At 45.6% G+C, this 21,960-nt stretch overlaps 1 protein-coding gene across 12 annotated transcripts in view; it reads right to left on the reverse strand.

Annotated features, from left to right (window-relative positions):
• The window catches only part of TXNRD3 (thioredoxin reductase 3), a 37,287-nt gene extending 19,558 nt beyond the window's left edge, over positions 1–17,729 (reverse strand). For 3 of the 12 annotated variants that reach the window (XR_004352117.1, XR_004352118.1, XM_032648116.1), the window contains exons 1-8: positions 14,659–17,624; positions 11,299–13,686; positions 10,991–11,063; positions 8,912–9,031; positions 6,820–6,962; positions 5,254–5,369; positions 4,279–4,504; positions 3,582–3,674 (exon numbers count right to left, since the gene is read on the reverse strand). Coding sequence is in view for 8 of the 12 variants with exons in the window: in XM_032648116.1 (XP_032504007.1) it covers positions 3,582–3,674; positions 4,279–4,504; positions 5,254–5,369; positions 6,820–6,962; positions 8,912–9,031; positions 10,991–11,063; positions 11,299–11,481 (954 nt within the window). In the remaining 4 variants the exon portion in view is untranslated. Of the gene's footprint in view, positions 1–3,581; positions 3,675–4,278; positions 4,505–5,253; positions 5,370–6,819; positions 6,963–8,911; positions 9,032–10,990; positions 11,064–11,298; positions 13,687–14,658 lie in introns of those variants that run through there. The other 9 variants (XR_004352120.1, XM_032648119.1, XM_032648121.1 and 6 more) reach the window with 7 other exon arrangements.
• Positions 17,730–21,960: the final 4,231 nt, after the last annotated feature.

Raw genomic sequence — 21,960 nt, forward strand, 5'->3', positions numbered from 1 at the left:
AGCAGGACTTTTTTTTTTTTTTAACGAATTGGAAACATGGATGGACCTAGAGCTTTTCATACTAAGCGAAGTAAGTCAAAGACAAGTATATGATATCACTTATATGTGGAATCTAAAAAAATGATACAAATGAACTTATTCACAAAACAGAAGCAGACTCACAGACGTAGAAAACAAACTTATGGTTACCAAAGGGGAAAAGGTGGGGAGGATAAACTAGGGGCTTGGGATTAACAGGCACACACTACTATGTATAAAGTAGATGATCAACAAGGACCTGCTGTAGAGCACAGGGAGCTGTATTCAGTATATTGTATTACCTATAATTGGAAAAACATCTGAAAAAGAACACACACACACATATATCTGAATCACTTTGCTGTACACCTGAAACTAACACAACATTAGTTGTAAAGTAAATCAGTTATACTTCAATAAAAAAATTTCATATGGAAAGGCCTTATGCAAAGTTAGAGAGCCTACCCTCCCTGGTCTAGTACTTACTATAAAGCTTCAATGACCAAAACAGGTCAGAGAGGACAGAAACAGACCCACAGTTAAACATCACATGATCACAAAGGCACCAAAGCAACTCAATGGACAAAGAGAAGTCTCTTCACAGATGGCTCTGGGTATCAACACGGAAGAAAAAGAACCTCAATTCCTACCTCACACTGTAAACAAAAATTGGTTCAAGATGAATTACAGGCTTAAACATAAAAGATAAAGCTATAAAGCTTCAGGAAGAAAATGTAGAATATCTTCACAACCTCTGGGTAGAGCACGCAGAGAACTTTAATCATAAAACAAAAATCTGATGAATTGAACTTCAGCAAAAATTTAAAACTATTGCTCATCAAAAGATGCCATAAAAAACTAAATGGGCAACTAGGTGGGAAGAAATATTCACACACACACATCTGAAAAAGGAATGTACCCACAACACACACAGAACTCCTGCAATTCCAAATAAAATTCAATAACCCAACCAAAAATGCGCCAAAGACTCAAACAGACACTTGATAAGGGAAAATATTTAAACGGCCAAAAAACACATGAGAAGTTGCCAAACATCACTGTAGTCACTAGGAAGATGCAAGCTAAACCTATAACAAGATTCCACTACACATGCACTGGAGCGGCTTAAACAAAAAAGTCGACAACCCCAAATGTTGGTGAGGCTACAGGACAACCACAACTCATGCATCCTTGGTGGGAATATAGATTGAGACAATCATTTGGAAGCTGTCTGGCAGCTTCCCCAAAAGTTAAACACAGGAAGTCCCCAATGACCAAGCAATTTCACTGCTAGGTATTTACCCACAAGAAAGGAAAGCGTGTGTCCACAGAAGGCCTCACGCAAGAACCTTCACAGAGTTTTCGTCACAAGAACCCAGGGGCAAACAGCCTGGCATCCCTCCACAGGAAAGTGACCTGTGGTACATTCAGACAATTCATATGGTGAAAAGAGCCAGCCACTGATACACGCCACATGGATGGATCCCGAGTCAGACCCCGAGGAGCACGTACCACGTGGCTCCACATCGTGACATCTAAATAGGAACAGCTGGTCTCTGGTGACAGACCAGATCAGGGTTGCTTGGGGTAAGGTACTGGGAAGGGGTGCGAGACAGCTTTCCGACTCCACAGAAATGCTCTGTTACTCTCAAAGGAGTGTGCATTACAGAAACATGTACACTTGTCAAAGCCAATTGAACTGTGTATATCACTACATGTAAATGATACATCATTACAAAAATAAACAATTCACAATTTTAAATATTTTGCACTTTATACCAATACATTTGATAACTTAGATGAAACAGACTAATTCTGAGAAAATATAACAAATCAAAAGTTGATATAGAAAAAAGTAGAAAGCTTTAAAAGGTCCATTGACTGTTAAAGAAAATTGAATATATCTTCACTGAACATTCTAGGCCCTGGTGGTTGCATCAGTGAATTCTATCAAACATACAAAGAACTAATTCTAGTATTACTAAATGCTTCCAGAGAACAGAAAAAGAAGGAACATATTCCAAACATCTTTCATGAGCTAGAATAACTTTGATACCCAAATCTGAAAAGTTCAGTACGTGAAAGGAAAATTATAAGCCAATACAATTCTTGAATAGAGATGCAAAAATTCTAAATAACCAAATCCAACAATATATAAAAAGGACCATTACCAAGTTGGGTTTATCAGGAATACAAAGTTGACTGAACATTAGAAAACCAATGTAATTCAACACACTAACAGGTTAAAGAAAAAAAATCATTAACAGCTACAAAAGAAACAATCTTTTAAAACAAACAAACAAACAAAACCCAAATAACAAATGAAACCACTTAGCAAACGAGAAATAGAAAATGATTTCTTTAGCGTGATTAAGAGTATCTACCCAAACCCTATGGAACACCTTACTCTATAACCATGAAACAGTGAAAGCCTTCCTTCCGACCCTGAGAACAGACAGGAGCACCTGGCTCTGCATTTCTTGTTAACACTGCACTGGAGGCCGTGGCTGGTGCCCTTGTGCAAGAAAAAGGAGGAAAGGGAAACAGTCGAAAGGAGGAAGCAAAACCCTCGATATGAACATGTACAAAGAAGACCCCACAAAGTCTAAGGATACATAACCAAATATGACTTTAGCAAGCTTACTGAATACTACGTCAAATCACACAAATCAGCTGCATTTCTATATATCAGCAACAAACAGTGAAAGACAATGACATTGTTTTCATAAAACATCGTTTGTAACTATACAGAAATATGTAAGTACCTAGCAATAAATCTAACGGAAGACCTTCTTGATGTCTACAGAGAAATGTACTAAATTTGCTGGGAACTATGACAGACGTCTTAAGTCAAAGGACAGATATACCATGTTCATGGACTGGGAGAATGGACACTGCAAAGAAGTCCAGTGTTTCCAACTGGTTACGCATCCACCGCAATCCTAATCGAAATCTGAACAGAGGCTGATTTTTATTTTTGTTTTTGTTTTACATATTTTTGGCGTTGGTGAGCCTCTCCACGTTATCTACTTTTAATTGAAAAGAATCATGTTATAAGAGTGTGTAAAACATAAGTGTACAGTTTATGTTAAAGGTATAAACTACAGTTTACAAAAGAAATGGTCTCTAAATAGCATCAGTTTAAATTAGAATTGTTGCCACCCAAAAGTCCAGGGACTAGTCACACTGGAGATTTTACATTGTTTTTGAAAATATCTTTACTGTTGTTTTGATTATAAAGTATATTCAATGTTTATTGCAAAATATTCAAATGCAGGAATGTATAAGACATCTAATTCCCCAGAAGTAAGCACTAAATGCAGGTATACCTGCTTCCAGATTTTGTTCTCTGCATAGTCACACACACACGTATATTACCATCGTATGCTTCCTGTGCCACTAAAAACTATCAAATGTCAACAGCACAACCAGCTTCCATATGTATCAGACTCTCACGAAGAATCAAGAAAAGAGTCAATGCTGGTATAATTTTCCCCTGAGTTTCATCTGCACTAACTTATGAGCGTGTTCATCCACCCACTGCTCACACGACAGAAACTCACCGTGTTGTAAAGGCCCTCAATCATCTCTGTTCCTTCCGTAGATTTAGCCACTACCTTCAGCTTCCCGGGTGACCCCTTCTCCAACTGCTGAAGCTGGTGAGGAGGAACAGTGCAAGGATTATCTCTACAGGTGACAGAAAATAGGTGGACCACAGGGTGTGTGTATGTTTAGGTGTTTGGACAGAGAAAAGAGGGCCGTCCCAAGGGACAATGTGGAAGAGAGATAAGTTGCTGGGTTAGTTGGGGACAACAGAAGGGGAGCCACAGAGGGATGCTTTCCAGGCACTGACTTAACAGATGGCGTGTTCCAGGGGACCACTTCCCGAGCACTGAGACAGGCCGGAAACACAGCAGGGAGTACATTCGGTGGGGAAATCAAGAGCTTTATTTCATCTTGTTAAATTTAAAATGCTTGAGAGGAATTCACGTGGAGATGCCCAGCAGGCGGCTGCATAAATGGGTGCGGAGTTGGGGAGGATGCCTGAGCAGAGGCCTCAGCACTGAGACGGGACGTGCGGCCGGGGGAGGGACGGTGAGGGGGAAGGGGAGGAGGGGGAGGGGGCGGCCGGGCGCCGAGACCGGGGTGGGAGCCCCATCTTCAGGGTCCCTGGCGAGCAGAGTTAACGAGGGCAACAGGAAAGCGCAGGAGCGGGGAGGGCGAGGCGACAGCGAAGGCTGGCAGGTGCTGGGAACTCACCTCCACGGGCACGAACTTGCGCAGGAATCGGACGCCCAGCTGCTGCATGGAGGAAGCCACCTTCTCGGCCATCTCCTGGTCGAAGCCCCGCAGAAGCTGCGAGCTCACCATGACCGTGACCTCCAGGCCCAGGCCGGCCAGGAAGCCTGCGCACTCCAGTGCCACGGAGGATGCGCCCACCACCAGGGTCGCGCCCGGGCAGTAGGGCAGAGAGAAGAGGTCATCGCTGCAAAGAGAGAAGGGGTTTCCGGGCGGGATGGTGCCATGCGGGGCCGGAACGAACAGGCGCTGAAGGGGACAGACAGCCCGTGGCATGCGTGTCCACTGTGGAGGGAGATGTCCAGCCCAGTGTCTCAAAATCAAACTAGTGGGTCACAGGCCAAGATTTTGTAAATAATAAAATGGAATAGAGGGTATTAGACCACATTCTATGTAACAAGAAGAAACACGGCTTTGTCTGGCGTGTGTTCACCTGAGCGACCACACAGTGAAAAACGTATTTGTTAAAGTGCGCCCGCTCAAAAAGGTTTGAAATGCATTGTCCAGCTTTATATGTCGAGGTCGTATGTCCTGCTGCAACCGTCCAATGAGAATTCCTATTACGTGCCAGTATTAGGACAGCTGTGCTTCTCCTGGTCACCTGGTTCATTACTGCCATACAGACACGAAACCCTAAAGCAGTGAAGTAGTCACTGCTTCCCCGTGAGCTCTAGAAATTGTAGAGCCAAATCCCAGACCCGTTCCCAGAGCACCTACCAGGAGACCTGCAGCACACCTGTGTGCATCTGTGACCTTATTATTTACTGAGCCTACGGTCTCTGTGCTCCATTATGTTAACTACCTAGCTTTGCATTGTATGTACTTTGATTTGTCATTAGTTCAAATCTTTTGTGAAATAAGACAGGGAGTAAATAAACTGGAGACACAGAAACGTACTATTTACAACTTACAGTTAGATGGCCTAGTTAATCTTACCTGGTAATACAGTATTCTTTATCTCCTTGGATTCCCAAATAGCGCGGCCTTTCGCCTGTTGCTATGACAAATTTTGCTGCAGTATAATACGTTTCCTGTCCTTTTCCATTGGTTGCCTTGAAAAGAGCAAAGCAAACTTCACTTTTCATCAAACACCACAGAATATCAGACACCCGGGACGCAGTAGTTACCACAGATCTTCCTGTCAGCGGGAACACACATGCAAAGATAGTAACGCACTGTGATAACCTCCTGCACAGAAAACAGGCGTGTTCACAGCCCGGGCACTACGGCCGCGGTGCGGGGCAGTGGGGGACTGGAAGGCCAGTCAGGGCGGCCGCGTGGGTGACTGGAGAGAGGACAGAGCGTGGCCAAGTGCGCAGGCCGAAGAGCAGCTGGCATCTGGGGAGCAGCCAGTGCCGGGAAGGAACAGGGAAAGAGGGCGCCCACTCTGAAGACCCTTGTGCGCCATCCCGAAATCCAGGCTCTGCGGAATCCACAAAGCTGTTCATTGTTTGTTTATTTTCAATTACACAAGTAAATCATAAATCCATTTTCATTAGAAAACTAAAAAACAGTGGGATGGAGGGAGGGCAGCCTGGAGGAGGGTCCTGAACAGAACAGCCAGGCTGCAGCGGGGAGAAGGCAGGCAGGTGACGGCCTGAGAAACAAGCCCCCCGACTGGAGCTCCCGCCCCGGCCTCCTGTGGCCATGTGAGGTTCTCAGCTCTCAACACACCACTGACACCTTTCTAGAGACAACAGGTGACCACAAAAGGCCCTCAAGTCCTGTCCAGGCCATCGAGTACTCTGCCACCAAAGCAGAGGACAGAGGTGGAGCAGGTGTTGAGGATGGTATCGGAACGTCTCTCACACTCCAGTTAAATGTTTGTGATCACCGACAGTCTCATTCTCCGTAAGTACTGATCTTACAACACACAAATATTACAAATATAAATGTATAAAATACACTAATTCTGATACTACTTTTACTAGTGCTTTTTTTTTTTTTGCGATACGCGGGCCTCTCACCGTTGTGGCCTCTCCCGTTGCGGAGCACAGGCTCCGGACGCGCAGGCTCAGCGGCCATGGCTCACGGGCCCAGCCGCTCCGCGGCACGTGGGATCTTCCCGGACCGGGGCACGAACCCGCGTCCCCTGCATCGGCAGGCGGACTCTCAACCACTGCGCCACCAGGGAAGCCCTACTAGTGCTTTTATGAATAATACGTACCGGAGTTCTAGTTGAGGTTTCATTTTAAAAAAGAATTGCACTCCTAAAATTTTGATCTTTTTAGAATTTTGAACTCTGAACTGTTTAAACATTTTCTCTTTTAAGATGGCAATGAAACCGAAAGGCAAATAAGTTAAAACTGAGAATTCTTTAAAAGGCAATGTCTCCACTTTAGCCAGACGTGGAGTCAACGAACACTGGGGAAAGCACACGCGTGCACGGCTGTGTACACGCACACCAGCTGCAGCCCTCAACACGCAACACGGAGTATGGGTTCACGGCAGGCATGGCAGAAGCAAGGAAAGCAACGAACGGGACAAAACGCCCCAACAGACCTTGATTTTATGGTGTTCAACAAATTCCCCGTAGGAGTTGACGTAGGCCACCGCCTTCTCCCTCAGAGCCCGCTGGTAGCTCCGGTTCAGAGAGCCGACGTGCTTCTGAATGGCTTCGGTCATGGTCTCCCAGTTGTGCTTCACTGAGGAGAAATCACCAGGGGGTGTGAAGGGGCTGCACTGTCACGGGTAAGTCACAGGTACACACGAGCCACCCTATCTATCGCTTCAAGAGTCAAGAAGTGAACAGAAGATAACCAGCAACTGAAACCTTTATGATGCCCAGACATCATGTCACCCTTCCTAGGACCTCCGTGGACAAGTCTCCTGAGATTTTGCAGTCCCGATGGCCATTCTGGTTACTGCGTTCCCAGACCCCATGCCCACGGCCCCAGGGGGTTTCGACCAGCAATGATGACCATGTCTACACAGCTCACATGGTGTGGGGCAAGCTGCTTCCTGCCCTGTGTCCTACCTCAAGGGCCACCTTCGCCACCTCCACGGCTCAAGGCTCCTAAGTGCCCTTCAGGTTGATGCTGGAAACCTCAGCACCAATTACGGGCACTAAGCCGCTCCCCTCCCCCTCCGCTCTCCCTCCCCCAGCAGGCTGTGCTGCTCCAGGGCAGGAGTGACAGTTTCCTCATCTCATCTCTGCATCCCCAGAGCCTCACCAAGGGCAGGAGTGACAGCTTCCTCATCTCATCTCTGCATCCCCAGAGCCTCACCAAGGGCAGGAGTGACAGTTTCCTCATCTCTGCATCCTCAGAGCCTCACCAATAGGTGCTTTGCAGATTTTTTTTTCTTGGCCACACCGCACGGCATGCGGAATCTAGTTCCCCAACCAGGGATCGAACCCGCATCCCCTGCAGTGGAAGTGCAGCGTCCTAACCACTGGACCACCAGGGAAGTCCCACCAATAGATTTTTTTTTTTTTTTTTAACATCTTTATTGGGGTATAATTGCTTTACAATGATGTGTTAGTTTCTGATTTATAACAAAGTGAATCAGCTATACATATACATGTGCTCCCATGTGTCTTCCCCCTTGCGTCTCCCTCCCTCCCACTCTCCCCCTCCCACCCCTCCAGGCTGTCCCAAAGCCCCGAGCTAATATCCCTGTGCCTTGCGGCTGCTTCCCCCTAGCTATCTACCTTACTACGTTTGTTAGTGTGTATATGTTCATGACTCTCTCTCGCCCTGTCAAAACTCACCCTTCCCCCTCCCCATATCCTTAAGTCCGTTCTCCAGTAGGTCTGCGCCTCTATTCCTGTCTTATCCCTAGGTTCTTCATGACATTTTTTCCCCTTAAATTCCATATATATGTGTTAGCATACGGTATTTGTCTTTGTCTTTCTGACTTACTTCACTCTGTATGACAGACTCTAGGTCTATCCATCTCATTACAAATATCTCAATTTCATTTCTTTTTAAGGCTGAGTAATATTCCATTGTGTATATGTGCCACATCTTCTTTATCCATTCGTCCGATGATGGGCGCTTAGGTTCTTTCCATCTCCGGCCACCAATAGATTTTTATTGGTGAATTTGTTTTCCATTAACCAAAGACATCCATTAACCAAAGACATACATAAACACTGATATAAAAGAAAATGTCCTCACAGTAATGGATAAAATCCACACAATGACCCTTGCTATTCTGTTTTCTTTATACTTGAAAGAAATCTGAAAATAGTAACTATTCCCTCTCACACTCTGCTAAGGGTTTGGAATGGCCGAGGCTGCAACAACTCCCTCCCTAAGCACTAAGGCCCACGAAAGCAGGTTTCAACTGACCACCTTTGAGTTCTCTGGGCCTCGCTGGCACACGGTGGGCTCTTCACAAGTGTTTATTAAACTAATTTAAAACTGAACTACAGGGGCTTCCCTGGCGGTCCAGGGGTTAGGACTCCACGCTCTCACTGCCGAGGGCCCACGTTCGATCCCTGGTCGGGGAGCTAAGATCCCACAAGCTGCACGGCACAGCCAAAAAAGCCCATAAAACTAAACTACAGCAATGTAAATAGCACGGATTTCCAAGGAACTCGCTCTTTCTTCTTTTCTCCCAACGTCTCTCTTTACACGCTATCACCCACCTTGTTGACTGCACTCCCAGCCGAACTTCCTGGAGTCAGTCAGCGCCTGGCCCAAAAGGGCGGCTTGGTGCATCAACTTCTTCGGGACGCAGCCGACATTCACACAAGTGCCAGCGACACCTGAGAGAGAAAGTCACAGTTGTAACGTTGTGTGTGTGTGTGTGTGCGTGCGTGTGCGCGTGCGTGTGTGCGTGCGTGTGCGTGTGTGTGCGTGCGTGTGGTTTTGCGCACGTGCAGAGTGGGTGGTATTAAAATGTAGAAATGACAAACTTGACGGTCATGGGGTCACCATCACACCCCACAACGACACGAAATGATTCACCAAACCTGTTGACCGAGGGTCCATGAAGGAGGCCCAGGGATGCGCAAAACATGGACGTGCACGTGAACGGTTTTCTGGGGACAGAGTCTAAAACTTCCACTTGAGTCTGACGTGGTCAGAACCGCGTCAGGTTAATTAGGCCCACGCTGCACTGAGGCCAACACTGCAGCCTCCAGCCTTTGCTTCTGCGAACCTGAGTCCTCCTCGGAGCCAGCACAGGTCCACTGCCAGCTGCCAGGTAACATCTACTCTGGATCCTTCAACAACACGGGGCTAGAAACAGAAGAGCCCTCTGAGAGCACATCTCTCCTGGTGTCCAGGTTAAGCGGGCTCTTTCTGGACAGGGGAGGGGACAGGGCCAGAGGAAGGAAGAAGAAAGACAAGAGTTCCAACCATACGAGCAAAGTTGAGGTGAACTACCTTTAATATATGAAATTCTAGGCTAAATTTTTTTGAGTAAACTTGAACTTTAAAAACCAACTTTCCCGGGGCTTCCCTGGTGGTGCAGTGGTTAAGAATCCGCCTGCCAACGCAGGAGACACGGCTTCAAGCCCTGGTCTGGGAAGATCCCACATGCCGCGGAGCAACGCAGCCCGTGCTCCACAACTACTGAGCCTGCGCTCCAGAGCCCGCGAGCCACAACTACTGAGCCCACGCACCACAACTACTGAAGCCCGCGCGCCTAGAGCCCGTGCTCCGCAACAAGAGAAGCCACTGCAATGAGAAGCCTGCACACCACAACGAAGAGTAGCCCCCGCTCGCCGCAACTAGAGAAAGCCCGCGTGCGGCGATCAAGACCCAACACAGCCAAAAATAAAATCAATAAAATCAATAAAGTAAATGAATTTATTACAAAAAACAAAAACCAACTTTCCCATTTTGTCAGGGTTCCGGCAGGAAACAGGTGACACTCCAGCTGGGGAACTGAGGAGAGGGTAGAAATCATTACAGGGTGTGGCAGGAAGAGCAGTGGGTGCAAGGGGGCCACCACCAGCCCCGTGAAGGGGTAAGCGACGGGGCCAGTGCCACCACCCAAAGCTGGACCACGGGGGAGAACCAGCCTGCAGTGCCCAGCGGGCCTGGAGACCCCGCCCTACGCTTCCTCCTCTGCTCTTCCCGTTACCCCGATGGCCACGCCCCAGCAGAAGCCAGAGGGCATGCGGCCAATCCACCAGTTTGTGGGGAGCGCAGGGTACAGACAACGGGGATGGACCGAAGCATAGGCAGAAAACACCCAGCACAAAAGTTATGCCTTCTACGCTACAGTGAAAAGAGCGTGGACAGGCGAGCACTCTTGTCTACAACAAAGTCCCAGGCTGGGAGCTTGCTGTGCGTTGCATTAAACGGACCTGGGATGACCACACACGCTAAGTCAACTGACCATCCTGCAGCCACTGGGGTCCATGATAAAATCAATGCAGAAACACAGAAAAGCATCACGGCCAACTCAGGCGAGCACACGGGGTGCACATACCACTGCGTGACCACAATGGTGTGAAAACACCCATGCGTGTGTACAAAAATTATTCTGGCAGAAGTTCTGGAATACTGGGGTCACGGAATTTTCCCCTTTCCCACAGTCTTCCTAATTATTTTCCTATTATTCTTCCAGTGTCTCCTCTTGTTAACAGTGTGATTGGAGATTTAGTTTCCTCACCCCTGAAGCAGCTGGGTTATACTCGAGACTGTTGTGAGGACTGAGGGAGGCTGAGCCTACAGAGAACAACCACCGCACGATGGTGGGAAGAGCAGCTCACCCCATGATGTGCCCTGGGGCGACGGGACCACGAGGTCCAGCACCATGACTCTCCTCCCCAAAGCGGCAGCTTCCTACGAAAAAAGCCACAGATAGAGACCTTGTCATTTTCCTGACACTCCCCCGATTTCTCTCTCCCCTAAACGATGACTGTGTCTGTGATGAAACCCAGTTTTTCCTCTTCATTAAACCAGCTGTTACAACCACAGAGGAGACTGGAACATCATAAATGGCTTTTTTTTAAGCAGCAGAAGAAATGCTCACGGCGATCACCAGGAAACTCATCTTCGGGGGTCACTTTCTTCATACCTGAGCACACGAGAGGCCGCCAGAGCCACCACCAATGACAATGAGGTCGTAATCATATGTTGGATCTTCCTGCAGGAGCTTCTGTAATACACCACTCTGATGTGCCTGAGGGGTAACCAAAGGAGAGGACACAGTGTGACTTGTTTTCAAACTTTTTCTTTGTACCCTATGCTTAATCGGCATACATTTCTTTTATAAAAATCTTGGAAACAGTTGACCTACGATCTTTGTAAGTTGGAACTGTCAGTTTACCTGGATGGCATTCAGTTGGGTCCAACTAGTTAGAACGGATGCCAAAGCACATATGTTTTGTTGGTTATCACCCGATAGTGAGGCATGTGTCCAATGATGGGGAGGTCATGGCCTTACATCCATGTCAGACTAGGTCATTTTGTAAGTAGCTCTTCTGCCCTTTTCCGTTTGCTCGTCTCTGCTTTCCTCAGACCTTAGTTGTAAAACTGAAAGGTAACATTTAAACTAGCCCCTGATTTCTCTCTACTGAATGCACGCAATACCTCGCCTGACCTGTCGACTCCTTTCCTGGATTAAAAGGAGTAAGAATGAAGGATTAAGTAGGTAAAGAATGACTGACTCTCTATGCCCATCGTCCCCCTTAGTAAATCTGCAGGCGGACCACGTGGGCAAGACGGCACCCAAGGGAAGCTCAGGAGAAGCCGGCAGGTCTGCACACGATGGAGAGATGACGAAGAATCTGACCTCCTGTCTCAATGATTAACTGAGATTATTTCCCCTTTTTCCCTTTAAAAACGATCGTGGCCAAGCAGAATCTTCCAAGTTGGTTTTGGGACATGGGTCCGCCTTCTCCCCAGATGGCTGGCTTTTCTGATTAAAGCAACTTTCCTTTCTACTAACGCTTGCTTCTCGGTATTGGCTTTCGAGTGGCGAGCAGGTAAAGCTGAGTTACAGAATAACTAGGTGCAGTTAAATAGCCAAGCGCCATTGTTCAAGACCCTCTATGTTTTGTCCACCTGTGCTAGTCTTCACCTTGAGAACAATGCTCACGCGTGGGCAGCAGGACATGCACTTCGAAGCTTTTCCTGGTTTCTCGTAAACTGACCTAAATCTCGCCACTTCCTATACAACACAAACAACTTGCTTTTTCTGGTCAGGAGGCTGACCCTGCAGCACATTCTCTTGTCCACCTGGCCCTCCTGGTGGTCAGAAGAAGCTTAGATGAGGTCAGAGGCTCCATACGTGACTAAACAATAGTTCTGTCTGCGCGAAGTCGGCTGCTCAGTCCCAACAAACTGGCTTTCGAACGGGCTCATCCTGGGAGCGCAGCGGAAGTGCCACACGACCACAGACCCAGCAGATGTCTCGTGCATGGTCCCAAAGCCGGTGGCCTCCTGATTCCTAGGGGCCCGTAGGGAAATCCCCCTCCTAAACAGCTGCTGTCCAAGGGAGAGTCTTGCAGTCTCGAAGTAGAACTGACATCTCTACAGCCCCAGACCATGCTCTGACAGCATCTTCCCAGCTAGGACTGGCAAGATCAGCAACTTCAAAGGTGTTTAGAGGCTGTAAACTATGGTACTTACCACCACATGAGTTGGGTTATAGCTTCTAGGACACACAGAGCAGGCTGTTACTAGAGAACAATGCCAATCCCAGGTTAACATACAACGTAGACAATCTTTTCTCCCGACAAAAATATAATTCTTAATTGAAATCTAAATATAAGTATTTAATCAATCACGGATTATTACCATTTGCATAATACATAAAGGATACAAGAGCAGAATTTTAATAAAAGCAAACACCTAGTTAAAATACAGACCTTATTTAATAAATAACAATTTTGATCTATCTCTACTTAACTGAATGATTCCTGTTCATTTCTGCGTTCTAGGAATCAAACAAGCAAAGCTTTGCGAAGCTCGCGGGGTCAGCAGCCTTGGTAGGAGTCCTGTGCACCCTGGACCAGAACGTTAGTGCTGATCTCATTTCACTAAACCTTGAGGAGGGAAGGGGCCTTGTTTCTGCCCCATCAGGAGGAAGAGAGCAGCGCCGCTGACCTGTCTGTCCTGCAGCCTCACTCAAAACCTCCTCCTCAGCTTCTGAAGTTTGAATTCGTAGAAAAGCTAATTTCCATTAGAGCAATCAAGATTCTCTGATAACCATCCTACAGGCTTTTGATTTTACAAGCTCCAAAAGACACAAATGAATAGACTTCTAAAAACCATCTCCTCCCCCTTTTAACAATTTTTTTAAGACAAAATTTGAACAAACAGCATTCCAGAACACACGACACCATCATTACCTGGAAAGTTCGGTCACATCCGCCCACGTGCACTTTATTCACAAAGATACTGGGCACGGTCCTCTGATTAGTGATCTCCGACAGCACCTCTTGAACACTGGCCCCATCGTCTAAGGAATAAAAGATTAAATATGTAAAACACTGCAAAGGTTCTAAGCCTTTGTGAGCTGAGCTGCAGTGTTAGGGTACTCAGACACCCACGTTTGCACACCCACAGAGGTCAGCACGTCATACAACTTTATAAATGATGACTCGACAGGGGAAAACACTCAGGTGTCCAAAAGGAGCCTTAAAGAATAAAGACCAGTCTACTGACTCCTTTTAAAATAAACACTTCTAGATTAGAATTTGATTTATGATCCAATGAGTAGGCAGAGACAGATAAGAATCCACTTTAAAGAGCAAACGTAAAACACAATCCGCCTTAACAGTGGTAACTCAGAAAACATCTCCTGCAATTACTTTTGAAAACTCTTTATGATCATGGTCCCTGAAAGCAGAACTGGGCCATAAGTACTTCAGGCGCCCCACTCGGGATACGCTTTAGAAAAGTTTCACAGACTCTAGAACACTTCACTTATTAAAGTGACCTGGCTAAAAGGAGGGTGAAGTCCATGAGGGCTCAGATCAGGTTTCTGTTCACCATGACGTCTCCCACTCCTGCAAAACACATGCACGTGTAAAGTGCACAGATGACAGGAATTCAAAAGCATAAAGCTGACGTGTTGCCCCTCAGGGGTGATACACTCAGGAAGCAGTGGCAGATTCACTTCATTTATCACAGCTTAATGTACTGTGCTAGAAAGTTGGCAGACACATCTGAGATGCCTGAAGGACTTCCAGCTTACCGGCTTATACATCTTCCTTCTAGTCCCTCCCCTCAAATGCAGAAAACATAGACAAAAAAAATCTACACAAATTATTTTCATATACAGGTTCATTCTCTGCGGGGTTGAAGGTAGATGAAATCAGCTCATCTAACCGAAAGAGACAGGAGTAAACGGAGTTGAATGAGGCAAACGGAAAGAAGTCAACCTCCTTGACCTTTATTACAAACAACGTGTACTAATCATTCTACTTACCAACTTGATCAAGTTCCAAGATATTACAGTCAACTCCCAGGGAAGAAAAGAGTTCTTTAACCTGCAACAAAAATGCACCTAAGGTTTACTCTCACGAAGATTAAACAGAGCTATGAAATATGGGCACAGTGACAAGGGGTGTTCACACAGATGTTCTTCAGCAACACAAGCTCTGGTCTATGTTCTCCCCTCTCCTCTATGCATCTTCCCAGGAAAACCTTGCCCCACCTCTTTCCTTCCTTTACAATCTGCATTCTCAATTTCCAAATCACTAACTTTTGCCCAAATCCCCTTTCAGAACTCAGGACAAGAAATATTTCTGCACCTGGCTGACCACAGGCACCTCACGTGCAGCACGCCCCAAATAAAATTCATCTGTTCCCACATCACTGTTCCTCTTTGCGTTTTCTGTCGACGGTCATTAAGCCATTCAACAAATACTCAACCATCACACACCTACTATAGAGGTCACCCATTGTTCTACATACTCAAGATACAACAAAGAGAAAGACACCATTCCTGCCCTCCAGCAGGGGAAACAGACAAGGAAATGGACAATTCCACCCTGTCACCATTCGCCAGTTGCTTGAGCACAAAACCCTAGGTCCTTGCTACCCAAACGGGGCACCAGCAGTGCGGGCATCGCTAGGAGTCGTCAGACATGCAGACGCAGGCCCTGGCTGCTGATCTGCGTTCTGAGAACTCTGCAGAGCGCGGACTGTGAGTCACTGCAGTGCTTCCCTGTCCTGCAGTGCTTCCCTGTCCTGCAGTGCCTCCCTCCCCTCACTAACTCCTCATCCACCAGTTAATTACTAAGTCTCGACAGTCCTCTACATGGAGCTAGGTCACCTTTCCAGTTCCCCACAGTGGCTGTCCTCAGCCAGTGATACCTACCACGGGGACTTCTCAGCTCCCTCCTAGGGGTTCTCTAAGTTGCAGCTGATGAGGTCAGCTTTCAGCAGGGCTCCAACCCTTCAACACCCTCAGCCCTCAAGGTAAAGCCCAGGGGCTCCAATTCCAGGATGGAGGCGTGAGGAACCTGGCAGACCTGCTCCCTGGCAAACGTCCACAACTGGTGGAACTTGTTTAAAAAGAGCCATTTTAAGTCTCTCGAAAATGAGGGCACACAGCAAACAAGGAAACATTTATTGAAGAAAATCTACTAGATGTCAGTAAGAACGGGAGAGTCTGAGGCACCGGAGCCATGACCTGCGCCTTCCCTCCTCTGCCCCCGTCAGTGTGATGGAAGCTCCACTTCAGGTGAACGTGGCCAAGGGAACGGGGCTGCCTGTTCCCTGAGATCCCAGCCACCAGAAGGGTCGGGCCACCACCATTTCCCAATCTCCCCACAGCTGTGAGTGGCAGAGGCTATATTCCCGGGGAGCATGGCCAGCAGCACGGGAAAAGCTCCCTTCCTTCAACCACCCCCACTAGTAAATCCAAGTTTCTATCCCAGGGAAAAACGCCGGGGCCCTGATCCGCCTGGCCCCAGCCCACTGGTGGGGCAAGATTCCAGGCTGGGAGAGGCCACCGCCTCACCAGAGCTGCTCATAAAGCAGGTTTTCCCTCCAAGACAAGGGGTCGCTGTCCCCACCCCAGCTCTGGAGCAAGGTCTCAGAGACTCTGCTCAGGGCAAGAGGTAGACCACACGATCAGGGAGCTCCGAAACTCTACCCAAAGGAACGGACTTCATTTGAAACACACTGTGGGGAAGTTCACGTCTAAGGGTGCAACTGAAAAAATGGAGATTTCAGTGGTGAGCAGTTAAGGGTAGGCTGGTAGCTCCATCCTCTGTAGCCAGCTGGTTTACCAGAGAGCCAGGGAAGGACATATCGAACAACAACCCTCCTAGGGTCAGAACAAACTGCAAACTTGTCTCAAAAACTACAGCTGCAAAGGGGCCCAGATTTAATTAGATCAGCAAAGGGAACAATTTACACACCAGGGCATTGTCAAAAAACAGCAGAGCAACTAGCCTGCAATTAGTGGAGCCTAACACCTGGCATGACACTGACAGGGTCAGAAAATATGACACAGACGCCCAGCGAGAGCCCTGCTAAACCCGTTATCCCAGGGTGGCTGCGTAGACCCAAGGCTGCGCCTCTGAGGAGCACGGGCGGCTCCACCTCCAGGTGGAAACAAACTTCCCCCAAATAATCCAGCCACCGCACTACAAAGAAATAAACAAGCAAGCAAAAACAAGCCACAGAGAAGGAGGGGTCCGGTATCTGGAGCTGCTATCATGCATTACCTAAAAGGTCCTGGTTTCAACAAAAAAAATTACCACACATACAAAGAAACAGGAAAGTGGATCCGTACACAGGAAGAAAAGCAGGCGAGAGAACCTGCCTGAGAGGTCCCAGATTGCGTGATGAACCAGCAGAGCGGCCACTGTACCTACGTTCAGGGACCGAGAGAAAAGCACGCTTCAGGAGACATGAAGGAAGGCATGATGCTAATGTCTCAGCCAGTAGAAAATATCAATAAGGAGACAGAAATTATATAAAGGAACCAACTGGAAGTTATGGGAAAGTACAGTAACTAAAATCAAAATTCCACTATAGTATCTCAACACCAGACTTGAACTGGCAGAATTAGCAAAGCTGAGGACAGGTCAGTGGAGATTATGCAGCCTCAAGCCACAGAGAGAAGAGATACAGAAAAAGGACAGAACCTTAGAGAAATATGGGACCGCATTAAGCACAATGTATGCGTGGTGTGAAAACCAGTAAGAGACAGAAAGAAAAGGGCAGAAGAAACATTTGAAGAGACACACAAAAATATCCCAAATTTGACGGAAAATTGCAATCTAAATCCAAGGAGCTAAACGATGTCAAAGTAAGATAACTCAGTGAAGCTCTGGGAACTGGGCAGAGATCTACAGCAACCAAGGGAATGCTCAGTGAAGAAAGAGCCACATTTAAATGGCAGGGAATTCTGTGGCGCTTTCCATCTCCCCAGTGCTGCACAGCACAGTAAGAGGGGAGCAGCAGCCTGGGCCCCCGGTCTCTTTCACAATGTGCAGAGAGCAGAGAGGCCCTCGCCCCCATGAGAGGGCTGCCTGAAGGACTGGTCTCGGTGAAGCCTAACTGAGACTGAGTGAAAAGCACCCATACAGACCCAGGGAAGATGTCCAGAAAAGGCCTCCGAAGAGCTTAGGCCTCCACGCTGCACTGGTTAGGGCAAGTCTTCCCTAACTTGGAGCCAGTCTGTGAAGACTGGGAGAGGTGGCCGTATTTATAATGCCAAATTTTCAAGAAAAGATCACATGCATACAAAGAAACGGAAAAAATGGCCCACTCAAAGGAAAAAATGAATCTCCAAAAATGTCCCTGAACACATACAGACTTCATTCTTACTAGACAAAGACTTGAAAACAACTGTCTTAAATATGCTCAAAGAGGAAAACACAAAGAGCTAAAGGAAATCAGGAAAATGATATATGAATAAAATGAAAATATCAGCAAAGAGATAAAAATAACCAAACAGAAACTCTGAAGGTGAAAAAGGCAATCAATGAATTATAAAATTCACTAGATGAATTCAAGAGCAGGCTCAACCAGAGAGAAGAAAGAATCACCAAACTTCAAGACAGGCCATTTGAAAAGATTAGGTCTGAGGAGGAAAAGGAAAGAAGAAAAATGAACATGGAGGAAGTGACTTGAGGGACACCATTACACAATATACACGTTATGGAAGCCACAGAAGAAGAAATGGGGCAGAGAGCTTATTTGAAGAAATAATGCTCCAAAACTCTCCAAATTTGAGGAAAGACATGAATATACACATACAAGAAGCTCAAAAAAACCCAAGAAGGGGACTTCCCTGGCGGCATCGTGGTTAAGAATCCACCTGCCAATGCAAGGGACGCAGGTTTGATCCCTGGTCCAGGAAGATCCCACATGCCGTGGAGCAACTAAGCCCACGTGTCACAACTACTGAGCCTGCAAACCACAACTACTGAGCCCACGTCCCACAACTACTGAAGCCCGAGTGCCTAGAGCCCGTGCTCCACAACAAGAGAAGCCACCACAATGAGAAGCCTGCGCACCGCAACAAGAGTAGCCCCCGCTCGCCGCAACTAGAGAAAGCCCGCGCGCAGAAACAAAGACCCAACACAGCCAAAAATAAATAAATAAATAAAATAAATTTTAAGAAGCCCCAAGAAGGATAAACACAAAAAGACTCACACCAAGACACATTACAATCAAAACGTCAAAAACCAAAGACAAAGAGAGAATCTTGAAAGTAGCAAGAGAGCAGCAGCTCGTCACCTACAAGTGATCCTCATTAAGGTTATAAGTGGATTTCTCAGTAGAAACCTCATAGGCCAGAGAGAGCTGGATAATATATTTAAAGTTCTGAAAGAAAAAAACCAAAAACAAAAAAAACAACTATCAACCAAGAATTCTATATCCGGCCAAAAAACAAAAACAAAAGATTCCTTCAAAAATGAGGGAGAAGCTAAGATTTTCTCAGATAAACAAACGTTGAGGGAGTACATTAATACTAGACCTGTCTTACAAGAAATGCTATAGGCAGCCCTTCAAGTTGAAATGAAAGCATGCTAGACAGGAATGCAAAGCCATATGAAAATACAAAGTTCTCACATAAAGGTAAACATACAAACATACAGACCAGTATTACTGTAATTTTAGCTTATAATTACATTTTTTACTCTTCTATTGGATTTAAAAGACGTAAGTCAGAAAACAACTGTAAGTCTATGGATACACAATACATAAAGATGTAATCTGTGACATAACATGAAGGGATGAAGGGGGAGGGGTCAGAACTGTAAAGGAGTAGAGTTTTTGTATGTGATGGAAGTTAAACTGCTATCAGTTTAAAATAGATTATATATTTAGGATGGTATATGTAATTCCAATGGTAACCACAAAAATATTTACAAAATATACACAAGGGAAACAAGAAGAGAGTCAAAAAGTATCATTACAAAAAATCAACTGAACATAAACGAAGACAGCAAGAGAGGAAATGAGGGCCCAAAACTACAAGCCATGCAGAAAACAAATACCAAAATGGCAAAAGCAAGTCCTTCCCTAACAATAATTACTTTAAATGTAAATGGATTAAACTCCCCAAACAACAGACATAGACTGACAGAATGGACAAAAAGACAGGATCCAACATTATGCTGTCTAGAAGAGACTCACTTTAGAGCTAAGGACACACATAGGCTGAAACTGAAAGGATGGAAAACACTTGCCAAGCAGATAGTAACCAAAAGAGAGCTGGAATGTTTATACTAATATAAAACAAAATAGACCTTATGCCAAAACTGGTATAAGAGACTAAAAAGGACATTATATAGTTTATTATTATTATTATTATATATATATATATTTTTTGGGGGGGCTGCATTGGGTCTTTGTTGCTGTGCACAGGCTTTCTCTAGTTGCGGCGAGTAGGGGCTACTCTTCATTGTGGTGTGTGGGCTTCTCATCGTGGTGGCTTCTCTTGTTGCAGAGCATGGGCTCTAGGCACATGGACCTCAGTAGCTGCAGCACACAGGCTCAGTAGTTGTAGCACACGGGCCCTAGAGCATGAAGGCTGAGTAGCTGAGGCATGCGAACTCTAGCTTGCACAGGCTTCAGTAGTCGTGGCACGTGGGCTCAGTAGTTGTGGCTCATGGGCTCTAGAGCACAGGCTTGAGAGTTGTGGCAGAGGGGCTTAGTTGCTCCACAGCATGTGGGATCTACCCAGCCCACGGATCAAACCCATGTCCCCTGCATTGGCAGGCAGATTCTTAACCACTGCACCACCAGGGAAGTCCAAAAAGCACATTATATGTTAAAAGGACATTGTATGTCAATTTACCAAGAAGACATAACAATCATAAAAATATATCCACCAAACCTCAGAGCTTCTAAATATATGAAGCAAACACTAACCAAACTGAAGAAAGAAACTGATAGAACGAAATTATAGTAGAAGACTTTAATGTTCCACTTCCAAAAATGGATAGAACAACCAGACAGAAGACCAGTTAGGAAACAGAGGGCTGAAAGAACACAATAGACCAATTGGACCTAACAGACACATTACATAACACTCCACCCAAAAAACGGAGAATACACATTCTTCTCAAGTACACATGGAACATTCTCCATGATACATCATAGCCAAGGTCACAAAAGAAGTCTTAATAAAAAGATTAAAATATATAAAGTACCTTTTCTTATCACAGTAGAATGAAACTAGAAATCAGAGCACAAGGAAAACTAGAAAATTCACAAATATGTGGAAATTAAACGTCACACTCTTAAACAATAAGTCAAAGAAGAAGTCACAAGGGAAATCACAGAATATCTTGACAAGTGAAAATGAGAACACAACATACCAAACCTTATGGGATGCAGTGAAAGTAGTGATAAGAGAAAAACTTACAGCTATAGATGTTTACATTAAAAGAGAAGAAAGACCTTAAATCAACAACCTAACTTTACACCTTAACTAGAAAAAGAACAAACTAAACTCAAAGCTAGCAAAAGAGAGGAAATAAGAGCAGAGATAAACAAAACAGAGGATAGAAAAACAATATAGAAAACTAACAAAACCAGGAGTTGGTTCTTTGAAAAGATCTACAAAATCGACATACCTTTAGCTAGATTGACTAAGAAAAAAATAGAGAAGACTCAAATAACTAAGATCAGAAACGAAAGAGGCAACATTACTACTGTTTCTACAGAAATATTACAAGACAGTACTCTGAACACTCTAACACTAACAAATTGGATAACCTAGATAAAACTGATAAATTCCTAGAAACACGGAAGCTACTAAGACTGAATCATGAATAAGTAGAAAAGGTGAATACACTTGTAACTAGTAAGGAGACTCAATCAGTAATCAAAAGCCTCCCGATGAAGAAAAGCCCAGGACCAGACGGCTTCACTGGTGAGTGCTACTGACATATAAAGAAGAGTGAACACCAATCCTCCTCAAACTCTCCCAAAGATTTGAAGAGGGAACACTTCCAAATTCACTCTATGAGACTGCCATTGCCCTGATACCAAAGCCAAAAACATCTCAAGAAAACAATGGACCAATATCCCTCATAAATATTGACTGAAAAATCCTCGACAAAATAAATACTAGCAATAGGAATTCAACAGAGTATTAAAACTATTATACACTATGATCAAGTGGGATTTATTCCTAGAATGCAAGGATGGTTCAACATACAAACACAGGTTAATGTAGTACACACCACGTTAACAGAGTGAAGAGAAAAAACCCCACATGATCATTTCAATGGATGCAGAAAAAGCATTTAAG

Source organism: Phocoena sinus, chromosome 11 (genome assembly GCF_008692025.1).
Source record: "Phocoena sinus isolate mPhoSin1 chromosome 11, mPhoSin1.pri, whole genome shotgun sequence".
Lineage (NCBI taxonomy): Eukaryota > Metazoa > Chordata > Mammalia > Artiodactyla > Phocoenidae > Phocoena > Phocoena sinus.